Here is a 15647-nt window from a genome sequence, read left to right as displayed (position 1 = left end):
GGGGTGGGGCTGGGGATGAGGGGCTTGGGGTGCAGGAGGGTGCTCTGGGCTGGGACCGAGGCATCAGGTTCAGAGGGCATTGGGGTTTGGAGGGCAGAAGGGGGATCAGGGCTAGGACCAAGGCATCGGGTTTGGAGGGAATCAGGGCTGGGGTAGGGGTGCGGGAAGGGGTGCAGGCTCCGGCTGGGGGTGTGGGCTCTGGGGTGGGGCTGGGGGTGAGGGCTTTGGGGTGCAGGAGGGTGCTCTGGGCTGGGATCGACAAGTTTGGAGAGCAGGAAGGGGATCAGGGCTAGGGCAGGGGGCTGGGGCATGGGGAGAAGCTTAGGGGGTGCAGGCTCCGAGCGGCACTTACCTCAAGCAGCTCCCGGAAGCAGTGGCATGTCCCTTCTTCGGCTCCTATACGGAGGCAGGGCCAGGCGGCTCTGCACGCTGCCCCATCCACAGAAACTGCCCCTGCAGCTCCCATTGGAGTGCCAGAGGGGGCCACTGGCGCACGTAGGAGCTGGAGCGGGGCCATGACATGGCTCTGGGAGCTGCATGGTGCAGCCCCCAACCTTGCGCCCCAGCGGGAGCACCGGAGCAGGGCAAGCCCCGGACCCCACTACCCCGTGGGAGCTCATGGGCTGGCTTAAAACGACTCATGGGCCGGATCCGGCTCATGGGCTGTAGTTTTCCCACTCCTGGTCTAGATAATACTTAGTCCTTAATGCTTTTTTTGCCTCTGTTTTCACTAACAAGGTCAGCTCCCAGACTGCTGCGCTGGGCATCACAGAATGGGGAAGAGATGGCCAGCCCTCTGTGGAGATAGAGGTGGTTAGGGACTATTTAGAAAAGCTGGACGTGCACAAGTCCATGGGGCCGGACGAGTTACATCCGAGAGTGCTGAAGGAATTGGCGGCTGTGATTGCAGAGCCCTTGGCCATTATCTTTGAAAACTCGTGGCGCACGGGGGAAGTCCCGGATGACTGGAAAAAGGCTAATGTAGTGCCAATCTTTAAAAAAGGGAAGAAGGAGGATCCTGGGAACTACAGGCCAGTCAGCCTCACCTCAGTCCCTGGAAAAATCATGGAGCAGGTCCTCAAAGAATCAATCCTGAAGCACTTACATGAGAGGAAAGTGATCAGGAACAGTCAGCATGGATTCACCAAGGGAAGGTCATGCCTGACTAATCTAATCGCCTTTTATGATGAGATTACTGGTTCTGTGGATGAAGGGAAAGCAGTGGATGTATTGTTTCTTGACTTTAGCAAAGTTTTTGACACGGTCTCCCACAGTATTCTTGTCAGCAAGTTAAGGAAGTATGGGCTAGATGAATGCACTATAAGGTGGGTAGAAAGCTGGCTAGATTGTCGGGCTCAACGGGTAGTGATCAATGGCTCCATGTCTAGTTGGCAGCCGGTGTCAAGTGGAGTGCCCCAGGGGTCGGTCCTGGGGCCTGTTTTGTTCAATATCTTCATAAATGATCTGGAGGATGGTGTGGATTGCACTCTCAGCAAATTTGCAGATGATACTAAACTGGGAGGAGTGGTAGATACGCTGGAGGGGAGGGATAGGATACAGAAGGACCTAGACAAATTGGAGGATTGGGCCAAACGAAATCTGATGAGGTTCAATAAGGATAAGTGCAGGGTCCTGCACTTAGGATGGAAGAATCCAATGCACCGCTACAGACTAGGGACCGAATGGCTAGGCAGCAGTTCTGCGGAAAAGGACCTAGGGGTGACAGTGGACGAGAAGCTGGATATGAGTCAACAGTGTGCCCTTGTTGCCAAGAAGGCCAATGGCATTTTGGGATGTATAAGTAGGGGCATAGCGAGCAGATCGAGGGATGTGATCGTTCCCCTCTATTCGACACTGGTGAGGCCTCATCTGGAGTACTGTGTCCAGTTTTGGGCCCCACACTACAAGAAGGATGTGGATAAATTGGAGAGAGTCCAGCGAAGGGCAACAAAAATGATTAGGGGTCTAGAGCACATGACTTATGAGGAGAGGCTGAGGGAGCTGGGATTGTTTAGTCTGCAGAAGAGAAGAATGAGGGGGGATTTGATAGCTGCTTTCAACTACCTGAAAGGGGGTTCCAAAGAGGATGGCTCTAGACTGTTCTCAATGGTAGCAGATGACAGAACGAGGAGTAATGGTCTCAAGTTGCAATGGGGGAGGTTTAGATTGGATATTAGGAAAAACTTTTTCACTAAGAGGGTGGTGAAACACTGGAATGCGTTACCTAGGGAGGTGGTAGAATCTCCTTCCTTAGAGGTTTTTAAGGTCAGGCTTGACAAAGCCCTGGCTGGGATGATTTAACTGGGAATTGGTCCTGCTTCGAGCAGGGGGTTGGACTAGATGACCTTCTGGGGTCCCTTCCAACCCTGAGATTCTATGATTCTATGATTCCTGCCATGAGTGCAGGGGACTGGACTAGACGACCTCTCGAGTTCTCTTCCAGTCCTGCGATTCTGTGATTCTTTGCTAAACAATCTGTTCCACCTTGTATTTAGCTATGATGCTCTGAGTACATCTGGCAGACCTGAAGACAAGCTCTGTTAGCTCAAAAGCTTGTCTCTCTCATGAACAGCAGTTGGTCCAATAAAAGATGTGACTTCACCCCCTTGTCTCTCTAAGTCAGGGGTGGGGAACCTTTTTTCTATCGGGGCCATTGACCCACATCAAAAATCAGTTGGGGGCCACACACAGCCCCAGGGTGGGGGGCATGCCAGTGCTCGCAGCTCCAGCCCTGTGGGGGGCATGGAAGCTTGGGGCTTCCCTAAGCTCTAGGGTGGGGCCAGAAATGGGTTCAGGGTGAGGGAGGGGGCTCCGGTCTGGGGCCAAGGGGTTTGGGGTGTGGGAGCGGGCTCAAAGCTGGGGCAAGGGATTGGGGAGTGGAGGGGATGCAGCTCCGTCTGGGGGTGTGGGCTCTGGGGTGGGGATGGGGATGGGACAGGGGGTTGGGATGTGGGAGGAGGTTCGGGGTACAGACTCCAGGTGGGAGCTTGTATGCAGAAAGGGGTTCAGGGCTGGGACAGGGAGTTGGGGTGCGTGTGGGGGTCTGGGGTCTGGGAGGGAGTTTGGGTGCAGGAGGGGGCTCTGGGCTGGGGTAGGGGTGCAGGAGAGGGTGTGGGGTGCAAGCTATGGCTGGGAAGCGCTTACCTTCCGGTCAGTGGCACAATGGAGCTAAGGCAGGCTCCCTGCCTGCCCTGGCTCTGTGCTGCTCTGCTCCCCGAGGTGGCCAGCGTGTCCGGCTCCTAAGTGGAGGGGCCAGGCGGCTCTGCGCGGTGCACGCTGCCCACGCCCTCTGGCACTTCTCCGGCATCTCCCATTGGCTGTGGTTCCCAGCCAGTGGGAGCTTCGGAGCCGGCACTGGGGGCGGTGGCAGCACGCAGAGCTTCCCTGATAGCTCCTCCACCTAGGGGCTGCAGAGACATGCTGGCGAGCCAGTGGTCGCGGCGCCACCCCCACGGGGGGAGCCAAGGCTCGGGTCATCTAGCCTGCGGCGTGGAGACTTGCCGCGGGCCAGATGAAAAGAAGCAGTGGGCCAGATCTGGCCCACAGCCCAGAGGTTCCCCACCTGTGCTCTAAGGAGAACGTTGCAGTTCTGTAGGCTTTTCCATCCAAAGCTCTCAGATCACTTTTACCAAGGTCACAATCTGAATTAAAGCTTAGAACACTCTTATCGTGTGGACATGGAATGTGTACGGTACACAAACAGCTTAATCTGCCTTTGAAGTGCAGCGACCTTTGAGGTGGGACATGGGACCATAACAGGATTGTCACAGCATCTGGGCATCTTACACTGTTTCATTTGGATAACAGTATGCACCCTCATTCCCTGTCCCCACCGGCTGTGTAATGTTGCTTATTACTATATAATTATGATTATAAAGCTAGGGGCATTTGCAGTTTTTTTTTCCAGATCTGAACTTCCCCAACATTTGTGTGTGTTTGCAAAGGGGAATTTGATTCAGCCCCTTTTGCATAGCACTGTTTGTACTGTCCGAGCATAGGGCTTCTCCCAATTGTTCTAATAAATTTCCTTTTTTATGTAAATTACCTTGGAATTCAGGTGTGCTGGGGATAATCCCCAGAGACCAGGCAAACAAAATGTTTGACCTGTGATGAGAGGTGGAACGGCGGGACCAAGCCATCTGAGCGGTGGTGCTTTGGTCAAAGACAATAGCACAAAACGCTGATTAAAGTCATGGAGGAGCACAAGGAACGCCTGGGGAGCTGAAGGAATGATGGGACTAGGCAATACACCTTATTGCCTACATCACCTCTTGCTGGGTGGGGCTAGTACTGCAGAAAGCAGAAGCTCCTTCCAGGTATTTCTAAAGCTTTCCATACTGTGCTTAATGCTGGGAGAAGTGGGCAGTGGAGTGGTTGTGAGCTCGTCACAGTGCTCCCGCCATGTTCCCTACAGCATCGTCTTTTCCAGACGACTGGGCCTGCAGAAAATGAGTCCCCTCACATGCAGTGTTCTGGTGCCATTCCTTCCCATTCCCTCCTGCTGGTAGAAGCAGTGACTGTTTATGATGGGTTAGTCTAAAATGGCTGAGAATGGGTTTGACAGTCTTTGTTTAGTACCTTGGTAATTAGGGCCCTACCAAATTCATGGCCATGAAAAACGTGTCACGGACCGTCAGATCTGGTGGTGTGTGTGCTTTTTCCCTGTACTATACAGATTCCACAGGAGAGACCAGCGTTTCTCAAATGGGAGGTCCTGACCCAACAGGGAGTTGCAGCGGAGGTCACAAGGTTATTTTAGGGGGTCGTGGTATGGCCACCCACCTTTACTTCTGCGCTGCCTGGAGAGCTGGGTGGCTGGAGAGCGGTGGCTGTGGGCCAGATACCAGCTCTGAGGGCAGACCCTGCCAGCAGCAGCCCGGAAATAAGGGTGGCAGTGGTGAATCCACCCCCCTCAATAATCTTGCAACCCCTCCCCTACAACTACAACACCCTGAAATTCCAGCTTCAAGTCGCTGAAATCATGACATTTACGATTTTTAAAATCTCATGACCGTGAAATTGACCGGAAAGGACGGTGATATTGATAGGGCCCTATTTATAATAGGGGGCCTGTGTTTGTTGGAGCTGTTCTATTTGTGGTGTGCTTCCCCCAAATGTGGGTACGTTCTCACACAGTCTGTTTTCCCAATGGTCTGTAAAGCAGTGGACACCACACTTGGAGAAAGCAGTAAATAAAGATGCTTAATCCACTTTAGACATGAGTCAAAGGCCCCACTTCCTTATCTGTCAGGGCACAGCTGTCACTGGATTTATGAAGTGTTCCACTCCGCAGTCAATTACTCTTTCCCACAGCTAGGGTATGAAAGACTCAGGCAGTCTGTACTTTTTTTTGTCAGAGTGAGGGAAATGTGTAACTGACTGCAGAGGTCAGTTTGGGAGGCAGGCAGGCAGGATTTCACTGTTTTTCAGTTCACTGTATCTTATGCTTATATTCAGCTTGGTGGTTTTGGGGGGATAACAAGAGTTTACCGTGACAAAAGTAGTGGAATTGTGGAGGGAGTAGCCACGGTCCAGAGCTAATGTTCCAAGTACTTGAAATGGTTCTAGATGCACCTGGCATTTTTTGGGCAGTACCTCCCAGGCCCTGCCCTTCAGCATTTGAGGAGGAGTTGTGTACTTACTAGACACGTGCTGCATATATGTATTTGAAGTCCGTGTTTCTGTTGTTTCTGGTCTGGAAATCACAGCATACATGGCTCGATCCTGTGAGGTCTGTGACTGATGCTCCCTAGGGGTATCCAGGGTTGTGAGGCACCTCACCACCACCTGCCCTTAGTGTGAGGCAGCTTTGTCTGTGTCTGCTGTGGGTCAGCTCCCCAAAACCACCAGCCTCTGGCAGCACAAGCTCTGCCTGCCAGGCGTCTGCAGGCCTCGCGCTCTCTGTACAGGTAGCACACATCAGCCCCCGAGTTCACAGAGCGTTCCCTGCAGTGTCCAGCCCTTCTCCACTGAGCACTGACAGAATTACCAGCCCTGCTGTTCCCAAAGGAGAGAACACACCAGCTTGTCTGGGTTCGCTCAGGACCACCACCTTGCTTAACCACAGCACTTAGATGCATTTATAGTGAAAACAACCATAAGTTTATCATCAAAGATTCAAGTAATAGTGAGTAAGAATGTAGGAAACAAATGGTTAAATATATAACAAAATCATAATACTTTCTAGAGAATAAACCTAACTAACACGATAACCTCCTGAAGCTTTGTCTCACCCAAAATTCTCTTCAGCATTTTCAACCAAGTCTGGTTGAGACCTCTTTTCCATGAAGCAAAAGCACTTGTCTTTCTTTCTTCCTTGGTGAAGGGTGCCTGGGTGTCTTCTCTGCTCGCCGCATACAGTCAGGCAAACCTTTGAAGTGCATCTCCAGATACGGTTCTTCCTCCCCATTATTTCTCTCACACTCTCTTCGACTGTGTCTACACTTAGGGCTTGTCTGCACTTGAAACACGACAGCAGCAGAGCTGCAGCACTTCCGTGTGGAGACTCCCTGTGCCGAGGGGATCTCCTGTCTGCATAGTGAATCCATCTCCCCATGACGCAGTAGCTAGATTGATGGAAGAATTCTTCCATTGACCCAGCACTCTCTATACTGGGGGTTAAGTTGGCTTAACTGTGTCTCTGCGAGGTGTGGATGTTTCACACTCCTGAGAGACGTAGCTATGGCGAGGGAACTTTTCACCGTAGACCAGTCCTTCGTTCTCTCTCTGAAGTCCTCACACTCAATTTACATAATAACAGGTCGCTGAATAAACATTCTTGTCCGACAGAAAACCTGTTTTTCACCTTCGCGGTGACCAGTACCAACTGACTTCAGGAACATAACTTCCGTATATACATACATTTCTCCTTGTATAGTTTGTGTACATGTCACAATGATTTTGATGACCAGAGTGGCTCAGGCATTTATTCAAGACCTCACCTGACACCCTTTGGTGAACTAGAATGGACACCCCAGACCTGGGGAATCATCATTGAGTGGGTCTGATTCCCCAGGGGATCCCACAGGGATCAGGTTTTGGCCTTATGCTGTTTAATGTCTTTATCAGTGGCCTGGAAGAAAACATAAAATCATCACTGATAAAATTTGCAGATAACACAATATTTGGGGGAGTGGTTAATAATGAAGAGGACAGGTCACTGATTCAGAATAATCTAGATTGCTTGGCAAACTGGGCACAAGTAAACAACATGCGTTTTGATACGGCTAAATGCAAATGTATACCTCTAGGAACAAAGAACATAGGCCATATTTACAAGATGGGGGAACCCTAGCCTGGGCAGCAGTGACTCTGAAAAAGTTTTGGGGGTCATGGTGGATAATCAACTGAACCTGAGCTCTTCGTGTGACGCTGTGGCCGAAAGAGCTAGTGTGATCCTGGGCTGCAAAACCAGGAATCTCGAGTAGGATCAGAGAGGTTATTTTACCTCTGGATTTGACACTGGTGTGACCGCTGCTGGAATCCTGTGCCCAGTTCTGGTGCCCACAGTTCAAGAACGATGTCGATAAATTGGAGAGGGTTCCCAGAAGAGCCCTGAGAATGATTAAAGGAAATAGATCCAAGGATCTCCATCTGTTTAGCTTAACAAAGAGACGGTTAAGGGGTAATTTGATCACAGTCTGTATTTAACTGGGGAACAAATATTTAATAACGGGCTCTCCAGTCTAGCAGAGAAAGGTCTAACTTGATCCAGTGGCTAGAAATTGAAGCTAGACAAATTCAGACTGGAAGTAAGGCGTCAATTTTTAACAGTGAGAAGAATTAACCACTGGAACAATTTGCCAAGGGTCATGGTGGAGTCTTCATCGCTGAGTTTTTAAATCGAGATTGGATGTTTATCTAGAAGACATGTTCTAGGAATTATTTGGGGACAGGTCTCTGGCCTGTGCTATGCAGGAGGCCATACTAGCTGATCGCAATGGTCCCCTCTGGTCTTAATCTATTAATCTAAAATCTGTGACCCACGAGAGGCCTGTAACCTTCTGCATCCCCTTGCCATTCGGGATTAAGAGATTCCCGGGTCACTGTGGCAAACACCTCACCTCACCTAGCAAGTCTGGTTACTGCATGATGGCTGCTAATGGGTGAAAAGCCCTTTAGTTCTTCCCATGTTTAAATTCTGCTTTCCTCTGATGTAGAGAACCAGAACGCTACCAGGTAGTCATGGCCTAGATCCACCAGACATGATTATTTCTTTAGCAGTTTTATTTTACACCTACAACGTTCTATCTGGGTGTGTCTTCCTAAGGGTGAATAATTGGGTAAAGAAGCTGAGGACAAGGTTACCTGTGCATTGAAGGGCTGTGTCTGCCAAGAGTGGGCGAATCTCTGAAACACTCATCACTGCTTAGTTATTGCCCAGAAAAAGTTCGTCCTTTCACATGTGCGAGATTTGGTGAATGCAAAAAGGGATGGCTATTGAATTCAAACGGAGAGAAACTATCCACGGTCATTATCTCTCATTTTATCAGCCACCTTCTCCCTGTTCTTGTTATGATCATGAATGTTCTCGCTGTCTCTTTTCTTCTACTGCATGTTAATTCCAAGTAGTTTCCCAGTGGGAGGACACTGGAAGGCGAGTAGGACAGTTCTCTCTAAATTGGCCCCATCCCAATGTCCTGTGTTTCTCCCTCCTTTTTTATGTTTTCCACTCTCTGCAGCTGTGGGATATTTCTGGAGGCTAGTGGCTCCAGGGTAGCTCTGAAAAGGCCAGCTTGGCACAGAATGAGAAGTGCTCATAGGGGCAGCTTCCAAAGCAAAGTGGCTGTGTCCATCCCCCTGGTCTCTCAGGTTTGCTGAGTAAACACTCTAGGAAGACCAATTTATGGGGAAGACACAATTGTCCTATTTATTTATGGTTTGTTTGGGTTTTTTTATTCCGCACCGTGCGCGTGCATGGCAGTTTACAGAGCAAGATAGTGCCTTATAAGCGTACAGCCTAATTCAAGTATGACCCAGCGAGGGATGACAGTACATCTAGGGTAGAAGTGGGACATGGGAAAATATGATTCACGCACAGGAGGAGTATGCGGCATACGGCATCAGTTAGAGATTTTCTTGGATGTTTGGCTAATGATTTTTGATCAGCTGTGACCAGTACTAAGGCTGTGTCCAAGGGGAGAATGAGAACAGCTGTCCCTGGTGGATTTTCAGAGGATGACAGGGACGTGGCATCTGTGTTATCTAACCACCTGTGCTTGTTTTGCTGTCTCCATTCCCTAGAGTGCATCTGATGGATTTTGGAAGTCAGTGGCAACCCGTGTCCCAAGAGAAGCTCATGAGATCCGCATCCTGAATCCGTACTTCATCCAGGAGGCTGCTTTCAGCTTCATTGGCCTGCCTTTCAACAGCGGCCGGATGGGCAGAGGGGTAGGTGCAAGGTGGGGCACAGAAATCGGAGGGGATGGAAGAAGACGACACCAGAACTTGGTCTGTTTACACATCTGCTGCTGGTTGAAAAGGAAATGTGAAGTATGGGGGTGCTGATAACAGAACTTCTCCTATTAAAAGTGTGTCAGTAAAGATTGATTGGAGCATTAGAACAGGGCACATAGTGTAAAAGAGCAGAGTGAAAACATTTCAAGATCCCCATGTGTGTGAGGACTTAAAGAAACATGTATATCGTAATGTATAATTTGGGAGACAGTCTGTGGTCATTTAATCAGACTGTATCATAATGCTGCATGTACACAAGGGGGCCGTTTGGCATTGCCGACTTGTGTGTGTTCTACCATGCTATTTTATTGTTCCGTTAATTTTTCCTCCTAGATTAATTCCTCCAACCCCGTGATCAGTTATTCCTCTTCTTCTGACTCCCTTCAGTGGGTCAATATCTTTCTGGTAACGAGAAGGCCAGAATTTGAATGCAACGCTTTAGGTGTAGTTACCACAGAGTCATACTGTGTGGTGTGATGGGTTTGCATACAGCCCCAAACTGCATCCCAAATTGGGTCCCAATCTTCAGTGTTGAGATGTGAGAGATTAATATGCTTTGGCTCATGTCCTAATTGACAAGAGCAAGTACGACTCTACCCAGGACCCTTTCATCAGCTCCTATAACCTGACCTTTTCTTCGGGAATATAGCAGTTGCCAGGCCAGATCAGACCAAGAGGCCTCTGTAACGAGGCTGGTTCTGGCGGGACCCCACGGAGAGGCGCCAATTCAGGACAAATTGCTTCGAGCAGGGCAGTTACAGCCCAAGGCTGGGGTTTTTCCACCTCTAAGGCAAACCAAACCAGCCAGACAGAGAGGACTTTGGTTTTACCCCACTGGCTAACCACAGGTCACACAAGCAATTCCCTTAGACACTCCAGTTTCCCAGTATCCCCACCAGTGCCACTCTTTATGGGGACAGATGGTTATGAAAACCAATACCCCAGTAAAAGAAAAAAAGGTTCCCTCGATCCCAAAGGACCACGCACCAGATCCAGGTCAATATACAAATCAGATCTTACCCATAGATCATGCTGTTGCCAATCCTTTCGAATCTAAAGGTTTATTCATTAAAGGAAAAAGAGAGAGACGAGAGCTAGAATTGGGCTCAATGGAATCAATGACATACAGTGATGGCCAAGTTCTTGGTTCAGGCTTGCAACAGTGATAGAATAAACTGCAGGTTCAAATCAAGTCTCTGGAGAACATCCCCAGCTGGGATGGGTCTTTCAGTCCTTGGTTCAAAGCTTCAGTGTAGCAAAGTCCCTCCAGAGGTAAGAAGCAGGATTGAAGACCAGATGGAGGAGCTGCAGCAGATTTTTATAGTCTCTTGCCATGTGGTCTCTTTGTTTGTTCCAAAGACAAGCTGCCCATCCCATGGCCTGGAAACACCTCAGAGTTCTGTCCCTAGGCAGGTCCCTGCATACCTGGCTGCGTCCCCAGGCGTGTCTGCCTTCTCTCACTGGGTCAGTTGTGTAGCTGAGGGTCCTTAATGGGCCATCCAGCAGGCTAGGCAGAGCTGACACCAACTTGTCTGGGGTGTCACCCAGAAGCAGAGCACAAGTTTGAAATACAGACAGCATAGAGCCAATACTTACAACTTTAACTACAAAAATGATACACACATATAGACAGCATAATCCTAACCAGCCAACCATAACCTCGTCTTAGACACCTTATTAGACCCCCTGTATACAAGATTTGGTGCCACTACAGGACCTTGGTTGCAAGAATGATCTATACGGTCCCAGAGTATGTCAATAACGTCACAGCCCCCTATCCCAATACCCGGTCCCCATAGTGGTCAATGTGAGCTGTTCTGGAAGAAGGTGCAAAACATACATATCACACACAAAAACTACATTCAAAGAAGATTGCAGGGTCAAGCTCTCAAAACTGAGGAAATGCCAGAATTAAGGCTGCCTGTGCAATCTTAATTCAGCCCCTTTGTGCAGCTACATTAGGTCAATCATTACTTATACAATCACATACTGTCGTTTCCACACAAATCCTGCCTCATTCAGTGCATAGGATGGACAGTGCTCACAGAATGAACAGCTGTTCAATAGTCTGTGTTCTCCTTATTGTTCAATGTGTGACCCTATTCCTTGTTTATTGCACACTTCAAACCTTGCTCAGAAGACAGAATTACAGATTTCCCCAGTGGCTTGTCTCTGGGGTCACCACTGTAGTACTTGAATGCTTTGCATACATTAATTTATTTGTTTTCACAACACTTCAGTGAGATGAATGGGTTTTATCCCCATTTTCTCCTTTGAGTGTGCTCTGCCTATTCCTACTCATGGGCTGCTTTGACTGGCGCAGCCTGAAGGGTAGAACTCTAGCTAGCAGCAGCCTTTGGAGTGCTCACATGTCTCCCTCACCCTGTCCTCCGGGAACATGGGAAATTCCAAGGTGAGGGTACAAACAGGACGCGGCGCTCCTACAGCCTCGGTTCCTTCTAACCATGAGCAGGGGAATGGTTTTGTGTGAGGCGCCAAAATCCCCTCAGAGCTGTGATTAGTTAGCTGGTTTAAATCCTAGTTATGAAGTAGTTAAATTGTTGTCAGTTAGGTAATAATATAGTTACAGTAAGTTAGTTACCTGGTATGGAACTGAGGAACAAGCCTGGTTTCAGAAGTTGTGTATTTTATCTGGTAGTGTTCCTGGCATCAGATACACATGCTAGATGCCTCCCATGTTTATGTGAAGGATACTCACCCTCCAAGTGTTCAGTTTGCTCAGTGTTCACAATGAGATCAAAGAAGAAAAGACAAAAGAGGCTTCAAGCAATTCTCTTACAAGAAGCACAGTTGGCAAAATCCTCCGGAACTTGGAAAGGACAAGATTCCAGGAAAGCCCACAGGCTGGCACAGACATGTCTACTAGAAAGAAAGATAAATCTTCCTCCTCTCCATCTAGTGCTCAAAAAATCTGGTGACAAGGATGAGAAAAGGAAACCCACCAAGGTGCGGGCCTCTTTGTTTACAGACAATCTTTTGGATAAAGTTTTGACTGGCAAGACAGCTCTCAGCAGTGTCAGCCTCTTTGAAAAGAGCCAATCCATGGGAGAAAGATTTTTCTAAACAAAACATATTTAAGGAGCCAATGCATGATATATATCCTCATGGGAAGGTGAGGAAAGATTCCTTTCCGCAAAAAGAACAGGAGTACTTGTGGCACCTTAGAGACTAACAAATGTATTTGAGCATAAGCTTTTGTGAGTCGATATTCTTGGATCCGGATGAGCCAGTTCTGAAGGTGAGACGTAAGTAACTGGTGAGATGAGGGAATGCTGCAGCACCACAGCAGATAGTAGTCAAGGTTCGTAGATCAGATCCATCCCTGGCTCAGGAAGAGATTGAAGCAGGTATAGTAAGTGAACAGGCAGAAGATGTATGCAACAGCCTCAGATATGTGTTTCTCCAGAAAGGAGAGGATGTTTAGAAGAATTCTGAATTTCTCCTCTAGTTTCACCACCTAAAACACCCTCTGTTTTCCCAGCGAAGAATTTTTCTCCCATTTCCTTGTCCAGCCAAGGGTATTGCTGTCTCCAGTTCTTTCTGAACCGAGAATGACCACAGCGAGGAGTAAGAATATTGATTGCAGACCAGATCCACACAAGAAGTATTATGGACAAAGGCACTCCTATACCTCAGATCCGTCTGGACAAAGATATGTACAACCAGAGCCAAAGATGGTTTTCTGGCCTGACTGGCAAATGCCACTTTATAGATGGGCCTGTTTCTTTTACTGGTCACAGCTGTGGGTTCATGTCTCCATGATTGGCTTTTCTGGCAACAGTGCACAGGTGTGATCAGCCTGATTGCTGTAAGCAGGGAAGACTGTCCTCTCCCTTTTGCCTGTGCTCAGTATGGGGCTTGTAAACCCCATCACATGTCCAGATCCTTTTCAGCAGTATGACCACCTAGCCAGCAATTCCCCATTTCGTATTTGTGCACTTGAATTTTCCTTTCTAAATGAAGTACTATGAACTTGTCTTCATTGAATTTAATCTTCTTGAATTCAGATCCGTTCTCCATTTTGTCAAGGTCATTTTGAATTCTATTCCTGTTCTTGCAACCCCTCTCAGCTTGGTGTCATCTGCAAATTTTATAAACATACTCTCCATTCCACTATCCAAGTCATTAATGAAAATATTGACTAGTACTGGATCCAGGACTGACCTCTGCAGGACCCCACTGGATACACCCTCTCCTTGACAGCGAGCCATTGATAACTACTCTGTGCATATGGTCTTTCTTCAGGCTCTGCTGACTTGAATACATCTAACTTACCTAAATATTCTGTAACCCGTTTTTTCTCTGTTTCGGCTCGTGTTCCTTCCCCCGGGTTGTCAGTATTACTTGTGTTGAGTCTCTGGTCACCATTACCCTGTTTAGTGGAGACTGAAGCAAAACAGGCATTAAACACCTCAGCTTTCTTGATGTCATCAGTTATGAGGTTTCCTTTCCCGCTTCACCTTTCTTTTGCTCCTTATGTATTAAAAACCTCTTCTCGCAACAGGTCTGCCTCCGTCTGGACCTCAGAACAAGTGTTACCTTTAACACTGTTTACTTGTGTTATTTTCTCATTTCAAAAAAGGAGGGGGGCCTTCGTCCCAGTTTGGATTTAAGGAAATTAAACACATTTAAAAGTTTCATTTCCACAAGCTTTCTCTAACTTCTATAATCCCTTCTCTTTCCCTTCTGGATTGGTTTGCAGGTCTGGACTTAAAAGACGCATATTTTCATATTTCAGTAACACCTTGTCAACGGAAATACCTGTGCTTTGTGGTAGAAAAGGACTGGTTTTGGTGCAAGGTCCTCCCCTTTGGGTTCAGTGTCCTGGGTATTTACAAAGTGCCTGTCTGTAGTCGCAGCATACCTAAGAAGGCAGGGGATGTTTGTTTATCCATATGTGGACAACTTGTTAATATAAGTGTCGTCCAAGGCAGACATCATAGAAATATGGGACTGGAAGGGACCTCGAGAGGTCTCTAGTCCAGTCCCCTGCGCTGAAGCAGGACTAAGTATTATCTAGATCATCCCTGACGGGTTTGTTTAACCTGTTCATAAAAACCTCCAGTGACGGAGATTCTACAACTGTCACGACTGTGACATGGGGGTCTGATCAAGAGATCAGAGCAGGAGTCAGGCCGGATCCGATACCAGGACATCAGAGTCCACGTCAGGCCAGACAGCAAACTGAGAGTCAGGTATCAGGAGGCAGGCAGGGCAGGTTACCAGGAGATCAGCTGCAGGCAGTAGGAGCAAGTATATCAGAAAGAGCCCCGCTGCAGGGATAACGTTCTGTTCCTGTGCATGGGTTAAATAGAGGCTAGTGGCCAATCAGGATCCCCAGAGTTTGACCAGTCAGATCCTATGACTGAAGTCCTCTGCAAGAGTTCAGCGGCTATTCTCGCAGCTGGTAGCAGGTCACTGGGTGGCAGGTTGGGACTGCCTTACTCTTGAGAACCCTGTGGACCAGCGTTCGAGACCCCTGGTCCCTGACAACAACCTCCTTAGGTAGTTTGTTCTAGGGCTTAACCACCCTGAGAGTTAGCAAGTTTTTCCTAATGTTCAACCTAAACTGCCCTTGCTGCAATTTAAGCCCATTGCTTCTTGTCCTGTCCTCAGAGGTTAAGAACAATTTTTACCACTCCTCCTTATAACAAACTTTTATGTGCTTGAAAACTGTTATCATATCCCCTCTCATTCTTCTCTTCTCTAGACGAAACAAACCCAGTGTATTCAATCTTCCTTCATAGGTCATGATTTCTAGACCTTTTATCATTTTTTGTTGCTCTTCTCTGGACTTTCTCCAGTTTGTCCAAATCTTTCCCAAAGTGTTGTGCCCAGAATTGCACACAATACTCCAGTTGAGGCCTTATCAGTGCTGAATAGAGTGTCTTGCTTACAGTACTCCTAATACCCCATAATGTTTACTTTTTTTGCAAAAGTATTACACTGTTGACTCTCACTTAGTTTGTGATCCAGTATAACCCCCAGATCCTTTTCTGCAATATTCCTTCCTAGGCAGTCATTTCCCATTTTCTATTAGTGCAATTGATTGCTCCTTCCTAAGCATAGTACTTTGCTTTTGTTCTTACTGAATTTCATCCTATTTATTTCAGACCATTTCTCTAGTTTGTCAAGATCATTTTGAAATTCTAATCCTGTGCTCCAAAATG

General features: G+C 47.9%; 1 protein-coding gene across 10 annotated transcripts in view; it reads left to right on the top strand.

Annotated features, from left to right (window-relative positions):
* Positions 1-15647, top strand: part of ST3GAL3 (ST3 beta-galactoside alpha-2,3-sialyltransferase 3) — a 402838-nt gene that overhangs the window by 333219 nt on the left and 53972 nt on the right. For all 10 annotated transcript variants that reach the window (XM_074961912.1, XM_074961917.1, XM_074961911.1 and 7 more), the window contains one exon: positions 9244-9390. In XM_074961912.1, coding sequence (XP_074818013.1) covers positions 9244-9390 — 147 coding nt within the window. The remainder of the gene's footprint in view (positions 1-9243; positions 9391-15647) is intronic.

The sequence above is a fragment of the Natator depressus genome, chromosome 8 (assembly GCF_965152275.1).
Source record: "Natator depressus isolate rNatDep1 chromosome 8, rNatDep2.hap1, whole genome shotgun sequence".
Classification (NCBI taxonomy): Eukaryota; Metazoa; Chordata; order Testudines; family Cheloniidae; genus Natator; species Natator depressus.
Note: the sequence above shows the minus strand (reverse complement) of the source record. Positions and strands in the feature narration are given on the sequence as shown.